We start from the raw sequence: 23,538 nt of genomic DNA, 5'->3' as shown, positions 1-23,538 counted from the left end.
CCCAGCCTGGAGTGCAGCCATGCTCACTGCAACCTCTGCCTCCTGGGTTCAAGTGATTCTCCTGTCTCAGCCTCCTGAGTAGCTGGACTACAGGCACCTGCCACCACGCCTGGCTGATTTTTGTATTTTTAGTAGAGACAGGGTTTTGTCATGTTGAATCATAAGATTCTTTACACTTGAAAAGCTCAGCAGTAGTGGTGAGAAAATGATAATGAGATAGCATTTCAGGTACTTTTAAGGCTGGGATGGGAAGCTTCAAAATATCCTTTCTATTGCACCACATTGTCTCCATCTCACAGTTCCTGCTTCCCTGCCTCATCTGCAAGGCAGTCTCCATAAACTGTAAGATAATGCAGCCCAGTATACTGTGTTCTAATCTAGGCAGAACGGCGTGAATTTTATTTAAATGACAGAGGGTACTGTATTTAAAATATATTATCTAAAGATATTGCTCACAACACCTCTGTAAAATGGGTCTTAGTCTCACTAGATTAATGAGGAAACAGGCTTAGAGAGGTTAAGTAACCTGCCCAAGGTCAAACAGTAAGTAAAGCAGATGGTCAGGTTATTAATTAAGGTTTTTACTGACTCCAGAGACCATTCTCATTTCCTCTGTGCTCTGCTGTTACAGTGATCTTTTAAAGTGATTACCAGATTATATCACTCTCCTGCTTAAAACCCATCACTGGCTTCCCACTGAACTATACTCATATCCAAGCTCCCAATTTAGGTCTGGCCCTGCCAACCTGTTTTGAGTCTCTCTACCCATTCTCACTGCACTTCAACTCCTTTTGGTTTCTCAACCCACAGAGCTTTCTCCCCTTTTGCATGTGCTTTACTCTGTCTGGAACACTCTTCCTCTGTCTTCATGTCACTTCCTCAGTGAGGCCTTGACCATTCTAAATAATAAATAAGTCCCTTCTTCCTAATCTCTTGTTACTCTGGACCACTGGCAGAATAGGTTCTCTTTCACAGAGTATTGCACTTTAAAATTACCCGTGTGTTCCTTTACTGTCTAGAGCAAACCTTCTTGGAGGCACAGGCTATGACTGCTTTGCCTACCACTGAGCTACATCAAACTCCTAGAGTAGCAAAGTGTTGACTTGCTATATACACTAAATAAAAATGCTTACTGATTAAGTAAATGGATGAATGAATTCCTCTCCAAATCAGGAGAGCTGCTCTGAAGCACCAAGAGTTATAGAACCTGAACCAGTTTTGGTCTTCCTGGAGTGCTCAGCACCAGAATGGGGGATGCAGAATGGGGGAAGGGGCAAGATTCAGGAGAGGGATAGAAGAGTTAGAACTGCTCCCAGGATATAGCTGGGACTGACAAACCAAGGGTACCCCTCCTACTCTGCAGCTGTTAGGCTCTGCCTGACAAGAAGAGAAGAAAGAATGAAGGTCAGGAGACCTGTTCTAGACTTGAACCTGTCTCCAACCAGCTGTGAATGGTTAGGCAGGTCACTTTTTGTTTCTGGCATCAATAAAGCGTGGGGTCCCTAAAAAGATCTCTAAGGTACCTTCCAGTCACAACACTCTTACAGCTTAAAATGAGCTACTGAGATACAACTGAATAAAGAAGAAAAAATTCCACCTCGAATGGGTGAGAACTATAGGGAGATGCTCAAACTGCCTCAGAGACAAGGCAGCCCTGGTCCCCCACCCAACAAAGTAACAAAAACAAACAAACAGTTCGTGGTAAAGTCAGAGAGTTAGAAAAGTCCATTCAAAATTCTTATAACTATTCTCAATTTTTTTGTATAGTCCACAACGTTCACCATAAAACTTCAGGCACAGTATAAACATAACCTTTCGAAAAAGTCTGAAATATTTCAATGAAGTGAGCATCTTAATTTGATCAGAGCAAGGCACCAACTATGACCTACCAGGGCCTTGGGCTACTGGCAGTTTCCCCCCACTTCTTGATTCTTAAATGACAGGGAAGGAGGAGAACAAAAGCACTACAAACTGAATTAATGGAGTAATGACAATCAGTAACCAAATAATATATACTCATGAGATGTGTAGAGATTTCAAACTATTACATTTTGGACAGCGGTAAGTGGAAACAATAGAAATATTCAAAATAGGAAGTTGGGTAAATAAATTACAGTGCAAACATAAGATGGGCATTCTATACAATTTTTAGAATGTGCCTCTTGGTGGGAAGTGCCTCTGGGTTCTGTAGACTCCTCTTTGGAGACTGCCAGGGGTAATGGGGGAGAGGATCCTGGCTCCAAACCCTGCCCAAACAAGCCTTGATCTAGGAGGTTGTATGCTTCCAACTAAGCAAAGGTTTTTAGGCTGCAGTATTTTACAAAACAGGAAAACATTTCCAAAATGTATCAGTGGAAAACCACAGTATAAAATAGCACTGCAGTATGAACCCAATGTTTAAAAAAATTATATGACTTTAAAAATACGAGAAAAAAGATGTTAAAATAGCAAAAAGTTTAGAAAGACAGAGGGTACACACACACACACACACACACACACACACACTCCATAACAGGTAAGATTACTGTTGATTTTATTTTAGTCTTTTCTCCCTATATTTTCTGAGTTTTCAACAATGAAGTGGTATTATTTTGTACGTAGAAAGTTGTTAAAAGAAACATGACACAAATCACAAGAGGGTGATATAATTAACCAGTAGCCTATTTCTCATTCAACTTGTTCTTTATTTATTGATAAAAGATGTAAATCAGATGGCATGTATAAAAGCAAAAACAATTAATATTATAAAAGTGAATCTGGAGGGAAAAACAATTGCAGCTTCTCTGTAATACTAGGAAATTCTGGATCTCTGTCCAGAATGACAATCCTTCCTAGTGGTTCTCAAAAGTGTGGTCCTCAAATCAGTAGTGTCAACATCATCAGGGAAATGGTTGGTTATGAAATCCCCGACTTAATTAATCAGAAACTCCAAGAGTGGGGCCCAGCAACCTAAGTTTTAACAAGCTCTCAAGGTGAAATGGATGCAAGATCAAGTGTGAGAACCACTGCCTTAGACTAAAGGTTGTCCAAGTGCAAGAAAAACCAAAGTTCCTTTAGCGAAGGAAAGACTTACAGCCAAAGAGCAGAAAACACTTGCCTATGGTCTAAGGCATAATTACAATGAAGAACAGACATACTGCTCTGGAAGATCTGGGAAAGGCCCAAGGAAAAATGTAAACTAAATTACACCATGTGCTAAAGGCATTTGGGACTGACAAGACTGAATTTAGGCATAAAGTACATTTTACTGGAAATGCTAGAAAGAAAAATGGGTAGGTCTAAGAGTACCAGGGAATATGAGAATTCCTTAACTTAAAATAATGCAATTATATTTTATCTAATTCAATTTACTAAATGGTGGGTTACATTTAACATCATCTCCCACATCAAGTGAAAATGAAAGTACCATTTCCCTGTGCATTATCTGCAGCATCTGATTTCATTTGGCAATAATTATATGGAAAGGGGAAGTAGCTAGGACTTATAAGACCAAGACAAAGGAGAAAGTAAAAGGAGGCGGTGTGCTATATAGCTAGGCCTTGGTTTGAGAAAGATATCCCCATCCTAAGGATTTCTTTATCGTACTTAAAATGATAATCAGTTAGTTCATGATCAACTTTCAGACCTTTAATTTCATTTCCATGCTTGGCATCTATAATTTGTTCTTTTTCCCTAGAATAAAATCACACTGTAACATCGAATCACATTTTCCTTGCTTTCACTCAACATCTTTATCACAGATTATGATAAATGTTTTGCAATATCTTTTACTCAGGACGCACCTTAACACAATTTAAAAAATTCAACAAACATATGCAAGCACACAGGGCTTACCACGTACTGGAGTGACATAGTAATGTCTCATAGTAGACATTATTGTCTCCATTCAACTGACATTTAACTGGTCAGAGCCATCTCGGCTCCCTTTGCTTGGAAAGCCCTGCCCTGTCTGCTTGGTCTACATCTTCATGTTTTAAGACTTACTTCACTTAATCCTCATTAAATTTTTCAGAAGTCAAAGAATCCACCTAAATGGTAACTGTGATAGGCAGTTGTTTCATATATTTCAAAGCTTCCCTTGCAGAAAAGGAATCTTCTCAGATATTACATTTGTGATGCCAACTGCTGCCAGGAAACCCCACTTGTGGGAAACCAAAAGCACAATGTTTTATAAATCTGGTCCTATACCTTTGTCCATCTTTCCTTGTAAAATTAAGTAATGCTTTAGGGTAAACTATTAAAATATTATGTATAAGCAATCTCTCACATAGAAAACGACAGTCTTAGCACAGATTCTGGAACAGAGTGGGCACTTGGTAACTGCTGACAGAGATAAGGACACACTTCATAGAAAGTTTCTTTCTTAGTACTAAAGTATAGACTTTCACCTCACTCTTTATCAAGTGTATCAACCATTGCTTAATATTATTTAATGCGTCTATTTATGAAAACAGACTCTGCTAGCTTAAGAGAATAGCGTTTCATGAATATCTCTTAATAATTTATGGCTCAGATAAAGGGTGCCTCCTCTGCACAGCCTTCCTAGATACTCTTGCTTTCTAGACAAATTAGTGAATGAATGAATCTGCCTCAGGTAACCTAGCTTGGGAAGTGGTGGAGCAGAGATATGAACTCAATTATATCCGATTTCAAACTCAAGCTATTTCTGCCAATCTTCTGAATTTTCAGTTGCTTCACATATCCGGGGCAATATGTCAATGAAAAGATCCACTTGTTTTTACTGAAAGATGTAGTCAGATACGAATTCAAAACTGCATCAGTGGGCCATTTCTTCATGTTTAACCCTAAGGTTACCAAACGGTATAATCTAAAATGAAAAGAAAAGGCAAAGCAGCAACCAGCTTAAAAACAATGAGAAATTACATACTGAAATATAAATTAGAAATAAATTCTTGGAGTGCAGAAATGAATTTGAATTAAAAAAAAAAAAACACATACACGGCTGGGTGCAGTGGCTCACGCCTGTTATCCCAGCACTTTGGGAGGCTGAGGCAGGCGGATCACAAGGTCAGGAGATCGAGACCATCCTGGCTAACACGGTGAAACCCTGTCTCTACTAAAAATACAAAAAATTAGCCGGGCGTGTGGCGGGCACCTGTAGTCCCAGCTACTTGGGAGGCTGAGGCAGGAGAATGGCGTGAACCCGGGAGGCGGAGCTTGCAGTGAGCTGAGAGTGCACCACCGCACTCCAGCCTGGGCGACAGAGCCAGACTCTGTCTTGGGGGGAGAAAAAAACAAACACAAACACGCGCGTGCGCGCGCGCACACACACACACACACACACACACAACAAATGAAATGGATCACCTGGTCCAGCAAAACATCTACATCAGCATTTTCTGAAGTGGTTCCATGAAAAGTCAATACAACAACAAAGTCTTTATACAACAAAAAAGTCTGTGCTCAAATAAATTAGAAAGCACTGCATTGGACAAGTTTCTTTATACTCTTCTTGCTCACAGGCAAGAAGACACCAGATACACTGGACACAGTATGGCCACTGTGTACGGCTGCGCAGGGTGTACATGGCTCAAAGCACCCACCTGGCTTGTACAAGGGAAGCCTGAAGTCCAGTCAGTCTCCCCTCACTAACTCGTGTTTCCTGGTGCTGGCTGGCATCAGCCCTGAAAAAGCGCTAGGCTGGGCTGTAGTACCTCCCTACAGTCTGGATGTGGAGTGGTGGCCCTGTCTGAGGGCCATGGTATGTGGAGGTGAGGAGAGACTCAGAAGCAACGTTGTGCAGAGGAATCCAAAGCCAGCTCAAGACAGAACATTTAATCTGAATCTGCTAGGAAGAGTGGGAGATCCAGATAAAAGGTTAGGCCTGGGATGGAAAATGGGAAATCAAGGAAGAGTGGAAGGGAATGTGGAGTGAAAAGAAGTGGAAGAAGTGAATGTGGGGCAGAGTTTGACAGAATTCTCTGTTAAGAAAGGAAAAGAGAAAAAGACCTGCATTTGCTGTATGCAATGTACTTCCAGATCTGGGCCTAAAGAAAGAGCTCTGGAGGCTTCTGGGACAAAGATCACGCAGACAGAAGGCTGTTAATTCCCTCCAATCAGTGTTTGCCTTATCTTTGTAACATCGTCAATGTTTTAATGCTGTTTTTTAAATCAATATAACTTTTAACTTAATTTAAGAGTAAATTTTACATTATGTCCAAAACAGGATGTCCATATCTTTTGAGAGGAGGTACAGCATACTCTAGAGCACGGGTCCCCAATCCCCAGGTCACGGACCGGTACAGGTCCGTGGCCTGTTAGGAACAGGGTCACACAGCAGGAGTGAGTGGTGGGCTAGTGAGCGAAGCTAAGTTCTACCTCCTGTTAGATCAAGGGCAGCATTAGATTCTCACAGGAGAGGGAACCCTACTGTGAACTGTATATGCGAGGGATCTAGGTTGCATGCTACTTATGAGAATCTAGTGATAAATGTAATGTGCTCAAATCATCCCGAAACCATCCTCCCGGCTACCCCTCCCTCGTCTGTGGAAAAACTGTCATCCACAAAACCGGTTCCTGGTGCCAAAAAGGTTGGGGAACGATGCCCTAGAGCAGACCACCTGGGTTCAAATGCTGAATCTAAGATCTACTTAACGCTCTGTGACTCAGTTTTGTGAGCTCTTAAATAAGGGTAACTATGGTTACTACCTGGTAGGGCTGCTGTGAGGAGTAAATGAGGCTATGTACAGATGAGGCAGAGAGGATAATGCTCACTAAATACTCTATTTGCTCCCTCCCACTTCCGGGTCTCCTGCAGCTAGGTAGGTGGGGCCAAGAACACAGTTCAAACCAATGAACTACAACATCTAGGAAACCTGTGAAAAGGATGTTTACGCTTTTCTAGTCTCTCTCTTCCCCTGTGGAGAAGGGGAGCTTCCATGCATCTAAGTCTCTGAGTTGCTGTTGCTAAGTAGAACAGACCCCTTCAGCAGACATGCCACATGAGAAGAAAATAAACCATGTTAAGCCATGGAAATTTGGGGGTTCATTTATTACTGCAGTATATCCTAGCCTATCTTAACCAATAAAACATGTAGAGTACTCAAAGTGCCAGTGCCTGGCATACAGACACCACAGTATAAAGACAAGCTCTTGTTATCAGAATTATTCCTATAGCAAAAGTTAACCATAAAAATAAAAATAATGAAAACTTCACCTGCCTTAAGGTTGTGAGGGTGAGACCAGCTCTTTTATCAAAGAGATACTGATTAGCAAATGTTAGATACACCATAAAGCATTCCAGTACCAATCATTTTTAAAGTTCAATCCTTTCTTATGGTCAATGAAACTTCGCTCCAATAAGCGATGGTTTTTCTTCTCCCTTCTCCACTCTTTTCTTCTTCCTTCCTCTCACATAGAACCAAACTCTACATCAAATGCTGTTTTGTGTGTCTGTCTCAAGTGAAATAATACTAGACAACCACGTACACATATCGCATGTGTACACCCTTTAGACAAGTGCTATGAACATACAAAAGCCACAAGCTGAAAATGCAATCCTATTTAAAATGTATTATTTGAAATCCTACTTGAAACATTGAATGTAAAACCTTAAAAGAAAAAAAAAAGCCAAAAGAAAAACCATATTCAAATTCAGCCTGAGGTACATATACACTAGGATACCTGTTTATTGGATGTATTTAAGACAAGGTATACCTGTATTGACAAATAGAAAACTCAAATAATCAGTTATGGTCCAGATATACAATGAAATAGTATGAAGCCAGTTAAAATTTTGCATATATATATATGAAATACACGGCTTCGGCTTTTTTTTTTTTTTTTTTTTTTTAGCTTAAACTCATTTAACAGCAAAACCTGTTCTGACTCCATTTGGTTGGTAACCTCTGACTAGACTTGAAGTGGGGCAACTAACAGTCTTTATATATCCCACTTCATGTAAATATTCAAGTTTTACTGCAGACACAAAACTATGTTTAATTATAAACATCTTCCCAAGAAGTCACTAGGGGGTGTCCTGCATAATATAAGGCATGTACACCCTGTCATCCTTCTGAAATCTGTAAAACTCTGAATTTTGAAACCAATCTAACCCCAAGGATTTTGGATCTAAATGAGATACATATCTATACCTGCAGCTATCTATGCAGATTAGCAGTATCTCTGTGTACAAATCCATAAAACTGTTTCAAATACTATACTCTTAAATATTAACAGAAGCTGGAATTACAATTTTAAAATTTTCCATATGTCTGAAATTTTATAATAAATGCATATGATTTTCTTAATAGAAGGAGTTAAAAAAAAAAAAACCTTTCCCTCTTACCCACCCATCAACCCACATGGATAAATCACATTTCACAAAATGTCCCACAGCATTAATTGGTAGTGAAGCAGTGAGGCATGTCAGGACATAAGGGGATAACCTGGTAGATCAAACGCTGAAAACTTTTAAAAATATATTTTAAAAAAATGATTAATGATCATTTTTTTAAAAGATAAGGTTGAAAAAAATGCACTATATAGTTCAGGGCACCCAGAAGCTACCAATTTTACCATTAGCCACAATCATGCTCTCCATACTTTTTAACATTTCAAAGAAGAACTTGAGAAATAATCTGCTGGCTACAAATCTAGATCCAATCTGTACATTATCAGATATTCTTATTTGTGAAGAAAGAAGAGAAGAAAAATTAAAAAAAAATCTTTAACACAAACCACAATACCCTACAGAGATTGCAAACAGGAAATGCTATGCAGATGGAGAAATTTTTGCTTTGCTTCAACAGCTCTGAAGCAATAACTGCCCTCCCAACTGTTTAATGAGACTCAAGCTCTTATGCAAGCTATAGAATTGTCCAAAGGCTTCAGAAGAGAAGAAATCAGATGGATGTATGGCGAGTTCTGCCTGAACTAGAATACTTCCGGGTAACTCCCACTATTTAAAAAATAATTTATATACATTTTCTAAAACCACTGCTGCCTTGGGACTTTCAAAGGGTATGGTATTTAAATGGTTTTCCTCTGTCCATTGAGAATCTATTTCAATCCACCAGTTATTCCTTTCCCGATCCATTTTGTGGTTTCAGTATTAAACGGATGCCATTCTCTGTTGTCTCCTTAACTTCTTTGCTAGGATCACAAGAATGATGCCTGATGCTGGAAGTAGAGCAGACCCAGCACTGCTTAGCAAGCAATGATTTTATTGCTTTCCTTTTCATGGTTAAAAAAAAAAAGAAAAAAAACGGTTGAACATAATTTTTCAGTACTATACACTTAATCAAACGTACAACAAAACCACTTAGAAACAGCTAAAACTCAAGAACATCCTGCTTCCTTTTTCTTTTTTTAAACGAGAAAGCTGCATTGCAAAGAAAGCCTTTATCATTAATACATTAACTACTAAAGGGGCACTCAAAGTGGAAGGAATGGAATGTATAAAGGCATGGAAGCGTGAAATGGTATATATTCCAGGAACAACAAATCGTTTGTTATGTCTGGAGTTGGCTTTGATTAGGAAGGCATCTTTAATGAAAGGAAGGATAAGTTCAGAGACATTGCAAGTCAACTAAACAAATATAAAAAAAAATTTTTTTTTAATGTCACTATCCACTACATGCTATGAACTGAATGCTTTGATAGGTATTTTACATAAATTATTTCTAAAAATGCCACCAGAATGGAAACTCCAAGAGGATATGGCTCTTGTCTGTGTTCTTTTCACTGCTGTATCCCTACTGCCTACCCACAGGGCTTATGTAGAATCCTAATAAATAACAGAATGAATCATAAATGAACACAAGGAGGGATTATTAAACCCTTTTTACAAAAATGAAGGAACCAAGACTCAAAGAACTCAACAAGGCCACACAAGTAAGATGCTGAGTAATTATTTTTATACAGGCCTCATTAAAATCAAAACCCATGCACTTATAACTATGCCACAAATATAGTAAAAACAACAGTAATAGATGTTGTCCACATTTCTCTGGCTTCTCACCACTAAGAGGCAGCATTCCCTAGATATATTCAGTCATGACAACTAGACTCACTTCTGGGAGGAAATAGCTAATCATTCCTACTTTTGTGGAATAGTGACCACATATAGGACTTTAATTAGAGGAAGAAATTAGAAAACCTATTGAAGTGCGAAGGAAGTGGGACTGAGGACTGCAGATCAGTTGGCTCAAAGAATATCAGAGAAATGAGTTTGATTTGTGTTCTGCACATTTGTTTCATGCTGAAATGTTTACATAACAATGTATACTAAACACTTTCCCCTACTTTCCCTCCTTGATAATAATTTGATAGTTTATACTTTTATTAAACTTATTTTGAAAAAATTACAGACTCACCAAAAAACTATAAAACTAGTAGAGAGGTCCCTTGGACCCATCAATCAGCTTCCCCCAATAGTAACATCTTATATATGTTAAACAGTACATTATCAAAAAGAAAAAATAGACACTGGTGCAAGACAACTAGGCCACAGACCTTACTAGAATTCCCCCCGTTTTTTGCATGCATTCATTGTTTTGGTATGTCTTTGTGTATCTACAGCATTTTGTCACATGTAAAGATAACTACAACCATCACCACCATCAAGTTATCAAACTGTTCCATCAATACAAAGGAACTCCCTCAGGATACACTGCTGCTCCCTTTCCTAACCACTGGTAACTACTGATCTGCTCTCCATCTTTGTAATTTTGGATGTCTGTGACTTTAGTCATAAAAATACACATTATGGGAAGGTTATCTTATTTAAAGTCACTCTTTTAGGGAACTTTTTTTTCACTTTAAGGCAATAAAAGCTTACAGGGGTATAAAGAACATAAGATGTAAAAGACAAAAGATCTTGCATGTACTTGGGTCATCCTCGATCATCTTCCTGCCCCAGTAGCTGGATTGCCATTCCGCAGATGTCACTGCGTTGGCTCTCACAACAAGAAGGGGATGAGGCTGTAATGGGGATGAAGGCTGATCTGCCAATGATGAGGAATTCATTACATGGGGCTCTTGGATAAGTCACATTCTTTCGAACTTCTGAATCTATGACTTGACCCAACTTGAGAAAGTGTGTCTGCTCTAGTGCTAGTACTATATGAAACCTAGCTCTAGTGCCAGCAGTATATGAAATCTAGCAAATTCAAAATTGCTTAGAACATGTCGTTTCAACTATTTGTCATCCCCTTAAAGAAGGAGGTAGACAAAAGGGCTAGAAAGAAACTCCAAATGTCAATTATAGTTATCTTTGATTAGGGGGAACATGAAAGAGAAATTGCAATTCCCCAGTAGGCATGTGTTCTTTTTATAATACAAAGTACCCTAGAGTGGCTATTAATACCATAGTAACACTAATATTAACATAGTCTATTAATATTATAATAATCCAGTGTGTACAAAGGACTTTGTAGGTTACAGTATTTTTCACATGAATGGTATGAGTTGATCCCTACATAACCAATAAGGTATGCAGAAAAGTACTTTCCCTATTCTACTAGTGAGGAAATTTATTTCCGTAAGTTAGGCTACATTAACCTACTTAACGGTAGGGCTGGAATCATAGCAAAGCCTTCAAATTCTGACACCAGTGGTTCTCAAAGTATAGCGCCTAGGCCCCTAGAGGTTCCCAAGGTCCAAACTATTTTCGTAATAATCCTAAGAGGTTATCTGAATCTTTCACTGTGTTGACATTTGCACTGACAGTGCAAAAGCAACAATGAGTAAAACAGCTGCTGCCTTAAGCATTAATCAAGGCACTGCCATGAACTGAAGTTACTGTATTCTTCATGGTCTTGCTCTTACAGTAAAAAAAGGCTATTTTCATCCAAGAATACCCATAATGAAAAAGTAAAACGATTTTCATCACATCTTGACCCTCAAATTCATCTTTTTAATGTTCTGTTTGATGAAATAGGAAGTATGAATTTTAGGCATACTGAAATATGATTGTTGTTTTGAGGAAAAGCACTTAATGTAATTTTTTGAGTTGCAAGTTGAACTAACTGGTTTTGTTTTTTAGTGGAACATCTTTTTTTGTTTTGAAAGAAAGACTAGCAAACTATGGTTATTCAGACTCTGGTATTTGACAAACATTTTCTTGAAAATGAATGAAGTGAGCTTATCACCTCGAGGTAAACAACTGATAGCATTTATTGCTAATGATAAAAACAGTGCTTTCAGAGGAAGTTAAAATTTTGGAAAACTTGAATTTGCCACCATGAGCTGACAGCTTCCAAATAATGTTCATTTACATGGTTTCAGATTCACACCGTTAATAACATTTAAGGAAGGACCACTTGTCAAGTTTTTATGTAGTATCAAAGATTACCTGAAACGGCTCTTAAAATACTCTTCTCTTTTCCCAATACAGACCTGTGTGAGGCCTTATTTTCCATCTACCTCAACCAAAACAATAAATTGCAACAAAATGAATACAGAAGTAGACATGAAAATATAGCTACCATCTATTAAGTTGGCTTTAAAGGGATTTACAAAATGTTAAACAATGCCACCCTTCTAATGTTTTTTGGTTTGAGAAAATAGTTATTTTTTCATAAAATAGATTTTAAAGTGGGTTTATTATTTTAAAATACATAATACACATGAAAAATGTCTCAGTTTTAATTTCTAAGACAGTAAATATGGATAGAAGTAGTCCACATAAATAGAAACCACATGGTGTCCTTAGTCATTTTTAAGATTGAGGTCCTAAAACCAAGAAGTTTGAGAACTACCATCTAACACTCTCACTCTTTCCAATATGCTATAACTCACAAATGAGAGAAATCAAAGGACAAAAAGAGCCAAGAAAGTACCCTGCACGCTAAACACACACATTAGTTTAATGATCACGAGGTTAGGCCCTGGTCACCTTGTCAGGTGGGCCTTCATCATCCACATAATCCATCAAGGCAATGTAATTCATGGGGCAGCAACACTGAAACAAGGCATGATCTGTAGCCACAGGGCTTGAGCTCAATCCCTAACTGCATCATTTGCAGGTATATATTTTTTGAAGATTTGGTGCATCTATCTCTAAAATGGGATATGACTGATAGCTGTCTTTACATTGAGTTATCTTAAAAATAAAATGAGAAGATGTAAATAACAATTAAGGTTTGTACTTGTGAAACAAATTCTGTGTCAGGTATTGTGCTTAGTGACTTGCTTCTCTGATCTCCATGAAATCCTGCCACTATCAAGAAACAGTTACTCTTATTATTTATTTTTAGAGACAAGGAAACTAGCACTAGAAAAGTTAAGTGAATTGCCAAAGGCTATAAAGCTAGTGAGGCGCGAACTAGGATTTCAGGTGTGATTGAGACCAAAACCCATGATCCTCCAACCACCTATGCTTCATAGTCTCTCGAATCCTACGTTACGAGGTAGAAGAACTTTTTATAGGAACAATTTTCTATGATTTGGAGGAGGGGGGAGTAAGAAAAGCAAAGTTACTTTAAAACTGACTTGGTGTATCAACTGTGGTATGAGCTCACAGAGTAATCAGCAATAACTGCAATCCTTTTCGCAGTCCTCAGACGTTTGGTTAATTTAAAACAGCCTCAGGCCTATGCACTGCTAATGCCAACATCTTTGTAGGTAGCCCTTGGGAGTTTTCACATAACATCTCACTTGATCATACTTTCTATAATCACAGACAGTTTCAAAAAAGGAAAAAAACCCCAAGCATCTTAATGATGGTTGAGATAGTTACCATCATTTAGTGCACTGATATTTTCTAAGACCACCACCCCGGAAAGTGCTAAACACAATACACTTGCAATAGTGATTTCTTACATCTGACAAATAACAAATGTTTTTCTCTTCTAGGGTTAGTCAAAGCTGAAAGCTAGTATGAGACCTGGCCCGCATATCTATCCTTTCCTTTTCTCTATAAAAATAAGTAATGATTTAGTATAAACTATTAAAATACTCTTTGTAAGCAATACTTAATTAGAAAATGACACTTTTTAGTATTTAGTATAGACTTTCGAACATAATAGACTTTAGGTACTTGCTGGTTGAACTGAGAATACAATTTACAAAGTCTAAAAAGTACCAAAGTACCTTCTGGTACTTTTTTGGGAATCTTCTGAGAAGTATGGGTTCCCACAGGGGGTACTCCTGAGCCCCAGGAGGGTGTTGAGTGCTGCTCAGCTGGGGGCTGCAGGTGCTGCACAAAGATCCAGAACCCTGACCCCTGAGCCCTCTACTCTAAGGTGTGGCCCTATCGATCTGCCTAGTTTGCTCTTCCCTTTCCTGGAAAAGCATAAAAAGAGATGCAGAAAGTTGCTGGCTGTTATCAAGTTGTGTAAACCCTTGGCGCTGCCTTTTTATTCAATTAGAATAATGTTTTCTTAGTAACCAAACTATAGTAGAAACTGATTCTTCTACCTGGCTCCCTCACCAAGAATGTCACCACTACTTTCAAAGGCAAAATTTGTTTTTCTTTACTATATGAATTAGGTTTTCCAGCAATTTCCTTTAGATTTTTCTTAGACTTCTACTCCTTAAAGGGGAGTGGGTGTGGAAAAAGGGCTGTAGCTTGAGGTATGTATATGGGAGTAGTTTGATCAGTACTTCTGCTTAGGGTAACAGCACAACCAGAGCATGAGGTGACAGGGGCAGGATATTGTAGAAAAGCAAAGACAATGGGTTCAGAGACACAATTTTTGGCTTCAAGTCTGTAACACATTCTAACAGTGTAAATGAACAAGTTACAATCTCAATTTGCCTCAGTTTCCTCATCTGGATTAAAGGTACAGTAACCACAGGATTATTATAATGTTTTCAATGAAATAATCTACATAATGCACCCACCAAACTGCCAGATTCATCAAAAGCATTAGATAAATCTCAGCTGGTTTTGTATGGAGATGAGCAAATGTATTAGGTGAGCAAATGCAGATGATGAATGCTGGCCTGAATGGCCACTGAGCTGTGTGTATGGCACATATACACACAGTTCAAAGGAACCTGCAGTGTAGCAAAGTGTAGAGATGGATTGGTTCAGGAACCTCAGAGGTGATGACTCTTGACTTAAGCCAAATACCTTTGGTCTCTTGGAAACTAAAGCAAGATATCAATGCGAAAACACCCATCTCAGAGAAAACACAGCTTCCTGCCCAAGCCAAGTCCTTTACCAGCTATTACCAAAGTGAATCGTCTTGTTTTGCTTCCTCTCTTTCTACCACAGCACACTTTAAGCAAGGCCTCCAGTGAAAGTGCAGGCAATGCTCAGAGGGAAGGAAAACCGAGGGTGCTCTTCTGAATAAATGAGGTTTATATAATCTAAAATTTACAAAAATATCATGGATTTGTTAAATCCAAAAGGATAGAAACATTAGAGCCTAAGTTCAAAATTATTCTTTCCCAAGTTTTTGAAAATAATAAATATTTCTACGTTCAACATTTATTTTCTTTCAGATTTGCTTATTTGCTGTGTAATATTAATTCAATGGCATACAACGCCAATTAGAAAAACTGTCAGGAAGACAGACACACACACACATCTGTTCATTTACTGTGACAGAGAAAAAGAAAACTGCAATTGGCCAAACAGGTTAATGGAGTGTAGAAAGGTAGTTTTCATTTTTCAAATAAGTTACCCTCATCTGTAAACTAACCCTTTGTATCTAATGGATTTATGACAAATTATCACCTGAGGCCATAGAAGCCTATTTGTTACATGAATAACTGACACAGGCTGAGAACATCTTGGGCCTGAGTTCTGGATCCTTAAAGGAGATAAAAGTACAATACCAAGAGACTGGGAGAGAAGAGGGAACGGCTCCTCTTCTCCAGGGCAGGGCTAACTTGGAAAAGCATGATATAAATAGTTTTCCTTTGGCACCTTTCAACCTCATTGTACTCCTTTCTCTGGGGACTTACGAGGATTAAATTATTTCACTGGGTGGCCCTTAGAGAAATAATTTCATCCCCCAAAACCAACATCAGTCCAGGTGGTGTTACCCAGAACCTTTCTAAGTGTGCATATGGTGTGAGGGCTGGGGAGGGGGTTGCAGCACAACATGGGTATGCCTATACATGACTGCCTGGCAAACAGTTTCCTCTACCACCCCCATCCCTGGGTCTGCCTCCTGGGGCCAGCACCTCTAGTGTCTCAGATCTTTAGGGATTCTTCCTGTCATTTACCTCGGAAACCAGAGACTCCCTAAATCTCAAAACCCTTTTCTTGGTCGGGCGTTAAAAGGATGCGGGGAGTTGAGGGAGGTTCATTATTCATAAATCAGAAACCAAAATGCATGATCACCTTCACACAAGTGAGATATACTTTCAATGTGTATTTCCAACGTATGTTCAACACAGAAATCATCATTATTCTTTTAGCCAATCAAAAAGCAAAAGTTGCTAAAGGTAATCTTTAAAAAAAAAATCAATGGTAGAGATATGGAAGAGAACTCAGGTTAAGCAGTTTCTCTCTCAGCTTCAATAAACCTACTCTATCAGCTGGGCCAAAGGTACAAATTCCAGGAATTTCACAATGGGATTTTCTTTAAGCAAATCCTAGGTGACTAAAAAGCTTTTTAGTTGGAAGTGTAGAAGTCACTTAGGTCTAAAAGCTTTTGCTTTTCTTTCTCACCCCTAGGACCAAGGATTGAGGGGAAGGATTATAGAAATGTTCTCCATATGACATAATATTTTGGAAAGGCTGTACTTCTTTTTACTCACATATGTAATGTCTTACCAGATTTTTCAGCAGTGTGGACAGTTCCTTTGTAAGAGTAGAAAACTTGACAAATGCAGTGCCAAGGTCGGGGTTGTCTCGACTTAAAAAATTACTCCCAAACTTATCAAGAACTTGTGCATAGTTTTCTTCATTTTGTACATGATCTAAAAACAAAAAAGAAGAAGAAAGGAGTCTGAGCTATTATTTGCCACAATGAAAAGTTATTTTGAATACTGATCACTACAAATTCTCAAAATGGAAGCATAAACTGTACCAATTATTTATTGCACACGTCCCAAAGGTTAGGTTAGGAATACACTAAATATTCTAACTCACTCTACTAAGGAAGATTTTCCCTTTTACTTTTCTTTTGGAGACGGAGTCTTACGCTGTCTCCCAGGCCGGAGTGCAGTGGCATGATCTCAGCTCACTGCAACCTCCACCTCCCAGGTTCAAGTGATTCTCCTGCGTCAGCCTTCTGAGTAACTGGGATTAAAGATGCGTACCACCATGCCCAGCTAATTTTCTGTATTTTTCACCAAGTTGGTGAGGCTAGTCTCAAACTCCTGACCTTGTGATCCGACCACCTCGGCCTCCAAAAGTGCTGAGATTACAGGTGTGAGCCACTGCGCCTCGCCTTACCTTTTTTCGTTTACAGAATTTAGCTCATTTATAGTCCAGTTAATCCACTAATTCCTCATACGTTGAGGGGTCAAATTACATCCCATTTTCAAGCAATTAAGAAACTGTGATTGGGTATGGTGGCTCTCGCCAGTAATCCTAGAACTTTCGGAGGCTAAGGTAGGCAGGTTGCTTGAACCCAGGAGTTCAAGACCAGCCTGGACAATATGGCGAGACCCCATCTCTACAAAAAATTAACAATTAGCTGGGTGTTGTGGCATGCGTCTATGGTCTCAGCTACTTGGGAGGCTGAGGCAGGAGGACTGCTGGAGACTGGGAAGTTGAGGCTGCAGTGAGCTGTGATTGCACCACTGCACTCCAGCCTGGTGACAGAATGAGACTCTATCTCAAAAAAAAAAAAAGGAAAGGAAAAGGAAAAGGAAAGGAAAGGAAAGGAAAGGGGAAAGCAAAAGAAAAGGAAAGGAAAGGAAAAGGAAAAGGAAGAAAGAAACTATGATTATCTGAAAAAGGAGAAAATTCTCCTTGAAAAAATAATCTTGGATGGCAAAAGAAAAATTCATGTGTCCTAACAGGTTTCTTTCCCTGCAACTAATCTTCATTTCCTTTAATTTTGTCTAAGTTCCGGGTCTGAGGAATAGTATTTGTAAAATGCTTTTCACAGTCCATCTCTTGCTGCAAAATGTTCAGAATTGGATCAGATGAATTAGGTGCACATGAAAAACACTAACTGGTGAAATTTTCTCCTCCCTGAGCTTTTGTTTTCCAATCCATAAAATGAGACCAATAACTACCTTACAGAATTGTGCTACTGATGAGCTGACACAAAGTATCTAACAGTTTCTTAATAGAGCAAATACTGCATAAACAATAACCCCCCACTGCCTTGAAACATGTTCTTCGTCTGGCTTCCAGGATATTACACTTTCTTGAGTGTCCTCTTGCCTCATGACTGGTCCTCTCCATTGTCTTCGCTGGTTCTTCATCTCTCTAACCTCATCATGTTGAGGCCCCTCAGTCTTGGCCCTTTCTTCTCTATTTTTCCTTACTCTCTTGGGATCTCAGTCTTATGGCTTTAAATACTTTCTATCAGCTGATAACTCCCAAATTGATATCCCCAGCCCAGACAAACCCACTCTCTGTTAATATGTTGAATCTTAACGTGTCTAAAACCAAACTCTTGATCTTCTTCCCAAACCCTCTTTTTCTCACAGTCCCCTATCTGTGGCAATGGTAAATATACTCTGCTTCTGAAATGGTCTCTCTGTTGCTGCTTTTGCTTCCCAGTAGTCTGGTATTGACACAGCATTCAATGTAACACTGTTATAATGTGCATCAGATCTTGTGACTCTTGCGGCAGACATTACCACTTGTCATGGATATCCAAGTTCTCAATCCTTGCAGGGTTACAGAAAGGAGTACTGCATTTCCCCACACTCTTGAAGTAAGGCAGGAAATATGGCGTGCACCACCCAAGGCCATGTGAGTGGAAGTGATGCATACCATGTTCTTTTGGAAGCATTTCAGATGCCTGTACTCAACTCTCCATCTCCCTCCCCTGTTGTGCTGCACAGAGAAGCATGAATTTCCCTACATAGTTACAGAATGAATAAGTGAATAGATATTTATCAAAGTCATATCGTTAAAGGCTTTACAATAAATTATTTTTCTTCATAAAGTCTTCCTTTAGTTGGAAACAATCCTTCCTTGTCCACAATTCTCTGTACCTCTACTGCAGGATTTTCTACCACATCCTTTCATATATATATGTGTGTATATGTGTATATATACACATATATATGTATGCACATATATATTCATATATATGTGTGTGTAATATATGTACACACACACACTTTTCCTACCACCAGACTGCAAGAGGCAGAGATTACCTATGGTTCACTTCTGCATCCCTACCCAATGGACACTGCTGTAGATCTTTCAGTGAGCTGGACTTTCAAAGCTGTGGCTTGGTTAATATTTGTTGACTTGGATTTATTGAATTCCTTTTCAGGAATTTAAGAAGCATCCCCTTCTGAAACAGCCTAGGATGTTCAATAATTGAGACCAAATTTTTAAATTTTGCTTTCAAACACACCTCAGCAAGTGCATGGGTGCAATGGGCACTCATGAAACAGAACATGAGTCTGGATTGGGAAATAACCCAGGAAGTCTAAATACCATGAAGGAAACAAGTGTCACAGCAGTCCAGTGAAATGAAATGAGGCCCTAGCCAGCCTTCTAATCACCACATTAAAAATTCATGGTGCCTGCAGTGGTTGTCAGCATCTCAGGCTGAGATATTAAAAAATGCAGCTCTGGTTACTGTCCAAGTTCACTCAGAGAAGCGGCTCAGAAAAACACAAAAGAAAGGCCACACCAGCTCAACCGAAAGGACACACGTGTCTCCCTCATGTGCTGGAGCTAGTCCTGATACCTTATGTCTAAGGCCAAAGAGGTCCCACCTTACCACCAAGACTCCTACCTCATCTGATATCCTTTTCTGATTTTGGAGACCTATGAAAAAAGAATTCAGCTGTCTGTTCATTTTACCTGCTCCCAAGGGAAGCACCTCAGTAGTAAAAACAGGTATATAGGCTGTTTTCTTGAGACTATCAAATATTTCAAGTGAAAAATATAATTTGTTAGAGTAATCGAATATCCATGTATGCACCACCCAGTTTAATAAATAAAATATTGGCCGGGCGCGGTGGCTCAAGCCTGTAATCCCAGCACTTTGGGAGGCCGAGACGGGCGGATCACGAGGTCAGGAGATCGAGACCAGCCCGGCTAACACAGTGAAACCCCGTCTCTACTAAAAAAAATACAAAAAACTAGCCGGGCGTGGTGGTGGGCGCCTGTAGTCCCAGCTACTCGGGAGGCTCAGGCAGGAGAATGGCGTAAACCCGGGAGGCGGAGCTTTTAGTGAGCTGAGATCCAGCCACTGCACTCCAGCCTGGGCAATAGAGCGAGACTCCGTCTAAAAAAATAAATAAATAAATAAATAAATAAATAAATAAATAAATAAATAAAATATTAAAGAATGATCCCCTATTCCCCTACTTCTGTCCCTCTACCCAATTCCAATCTCTTTCCTTCCCTCCCTAGATACAGCCATTATCCTCAATTGAAATTTCATGCGGAGGTTAGAAAGAATTACAAGAAGCTCTCAGTCTATCAGTGATGACAGACTCATTGAAGAATAAGATGGACTTGGCTAAGGGCTAAGGCAGAGACAGGCCATGGGAAGAAGGTGTTGGGAGGAGCTGAGAACCTTCTGTGACCCAAATGCTTATGCTTTCTAAGTCTCATATTTCACCCTCACTAGTTCTGCAAGGGAAGAATTATGCTTAATTAGGTAGACGAACATGAAATGTGATGTGAGTGAGGCGGAAGACTAGATAAGTATAGGCTAGGTCATGAGTCCTGTATGTTTTGCTAATTCCACAGCTGAATAACCACGTAGTTTCTTTCTATATATATATGCATATGTATGTATGTGTGTATATACTGGCATATATATGTCTCACATATATATGTGCGCGCACGCGTGCGCGTGTGTCTATATATATGAAAAAAATTGCCTAGCTTAGAAATATAACAGTTTAGTAAGACGTATCTTGGGGTAATAATAATAATAACAATCCTATGAAAATAAAAACGATAGAAAATTAAATGTAAGGTGCTTAAAATAGTGCCTGACATGTGGCATGTGCCCCAAAATGTCAGCTACTGTTACCGCGATATATCCATGACTACTTATAATACAGAGAAATGTCTGTAATATCAAACAGAATAAAAACACAGGTCTCACATGTCTTATTTTTTTAACATACTGTATTATAAAGTTATCAATGTCAATACTAGAAAGATCACACACACGTCCCCGACACACACACCCGTGTACAAAATTAAGGGTTTACCCAGCAGATTTTCAACAGGCACAGAGAGTGAGATACCAAGGAACCATGATTCTGGTGGAGGAAATAGCAAGGGCAACAGCAGAAGGGAGGAACACATTGCAGAGTACATTCAGCCATCTGAGGGGAATGTCAGTTCAGAGGTATAGGGAAGAGGAGGGAAAGAAAGCTGCAATGGTGGAGCACTGCCACAGGAATGAGTGTGTCTGAAGGAGAGGGACTGGTAAGGCAGAAAATGGCCCACTCACTTCCAGAGGTTTTAGAGAGCAGGATGCAGCTGTTTTAACATCTTTACTACACGCAAGTGCTGGAAGACTTTTGGGCACACAGTACGGTGGGGGCTAGGGTAAGTAGGTGAGAAAGAGACTGGATAAAAGAAAAGAACACAGAAAGAAAAGTGATTCATCCGTGAAGAAGAGACATTCTTTCCCAATATTCCTAAGAAACTTCTGGCATCCATGACATTGTTGCAGAAGGCAAGATAATTGTTTTGTTGTTGTTGAGACGAGGTCTTGCTATTGTAGACCTGCGTGGAATGCAGTGGCATGAACATGGCTCACTGCAGCTTCAACCTACTGGGCTCAAGTAATCCTCCCAACTCAGCCTCCGAAGTAGCTGGGACTACAGGCACATGCCATCATGCCTGGCTAATTTTTAATTTTTTGTAGAGATGGGGTCTTGCATGTTGCCCAGGCTGGTCTCCAACTCCTGGGCTCATGTGATCCTCCCACCTTGGCCTCCCCAAGTGCTAGGATTTACAGGTATAAGCCACCATGCCTGGCCTACAAGATAATTCTAAGAGCTAGGTGAATCCTTTCAGTTCAAACAAGAATGAAATAATACAAGAATGAAATCTGGTCTAGTTTTCACAACTAGACCAGAAAAGGCCACTTCATCAGGATTTCAACTGCCAGCATTTCTGTGGGGAGATTGCTAATATAAACTAATCACCGATTTACTACTGTACTATTACTATTCCAGTAATAATCATGATTAGAGCTAGTTTACTGACTGTATGTTATTGTATTAAGCACTTTAGATACAATACATTACTCCATTCACTCTTACTAACAGTCCATGAGATAAGTACTATTACCATCCTAACTGTATAGATACAAACACTTACCCTTGTTCATACAGCTCATAAATAAGGAAATTTAAATTAGAATATGCCACCCCAAAACAAACCACTTCAGCATAACTATTATTTTGAGCTTAAAGCAATTAAGAAACAGCAAGGTGGCTGGGTGCAGTGGTTCATACCTGTAATCCCAGCACTCTGGGAGGCTGAGGTGGGCAGATGGCTTGAGCCCAGGAGTTTGAGACCAACCTGGGCAACATGGTAAAACCCCATTGTATTAGTCCGTTCTCACACTGCTAAAAGACATACCTAAGGCTTGGTAATTTATTTTAAAAAGAGGTTTAATTGACTCAGTTCAGCATGGCTGAGGAGGCCTCAGGAAACTTACAATCATGGTGGAAGGGGAAGCAAACACATCCTTCTTCACATGGTAACAGCAAGGAGAAGTATGAGAGAAGTGCAGAGTGAAGGAAGGAAAAACTCCCCCCAAAACCATCAGATTTTGTGAGACCTCAGTCACTATGATGAGAACAGAATGGGGGAACCGCCCCCATGATTCAATCACTCCCTATGAGGTCCCTCCCTCAATACGTGGGGATTACAATTCGGATTACAATTCAAGATGAGATTTGGGTAGGGACACAGATCCAGACCATATCACTGGCCTCTACCAAAAATACAAAAATTAGCCAGGCACTGTGGTATGAGCCTGTGGTCCTAGCTACTTGTGAGGCTGAGGCAGGAGGATTGCTGGAGCCTGGGAAGTCGATGCTGCAGTGAGTGGTAATCGTGCCACTACACTCCAGCCTGGGTGGCAGAGTGAGACCTTGAACAAAGAAAAGAGGAAGAAAGCAAAGAAAAGAAAGAAAGAGAAGGAAGGAAGGAAGAAGGGAGAGGAGAATGGAAGGAAAGGAAAGGAAGAAAATTTTCTGCCTAAAAGTCAGGCATAAATCTCCCTTTGTAAAAGTGTTTTCCCCTACCTCCTTTCTAGGAAGAGGAGAAAAACCCTTGTCACAAGAGATGAAATGTCAGCACTAAGATGAATCTGCATAAATAAACCTTGTTAAAATAATCCCTATCATCTATTTGTTTCCCCCTTATATTTATCTTCCCTATCATTTACTGTCCTATAATTCCTAGAAACCTCTTTTTCTCTGTCTTGTCACTTCTCCACAATTTTCTGCCCTTTGCTAAAATGGTATATAAGCTCCTAGGCCTAG

At 39.5% G+C, this 23,538-nt stretch overlaps 1 protein-coding gene across 1 annotated transcript in view; it reads right to left on the bottom strand.

Annotated features, from left to right (window-relative positions):
- Window positions 1-23,538, bottom strand: part of ASAP1 (ArfGAP with SH3 domain, ankyrin repeat and PH domain 1) — a 399,491-nt gene that overhangs the window by 154,670 nt on the left and 221,283 nt on the right. Inside the window, 1 exon segment of the mRNA XM_017870527.1 lies at window positions 16,697-16,842. Within this exon segment, the coding sequence (XP_017726016.1) occupies window positions 16,697-16,842 (146 nt within the window).

Source organism: Rhinopithecus bieti, unplaced genomic scaffold, assembly GCF_001698545.2.
Source record: "Rhinopithecus bieti isolate Rb0 unplaced genomic scaffold, ASM169854v2 scaffold_54, whole genome shotgun sequence".
NCBI classification, from domain to species: domain Eukaryota; kingdom Metazoa; phylum Chordata; class Mammalia; order Primates; family Cercopithecidae; genus Rhinopithecus; species Rhinopithecus bieti.
Note: the sequence above shows the minus strand (reverse complement) of the source record. Positions and strands in the feature narration are given on the sequence as shown.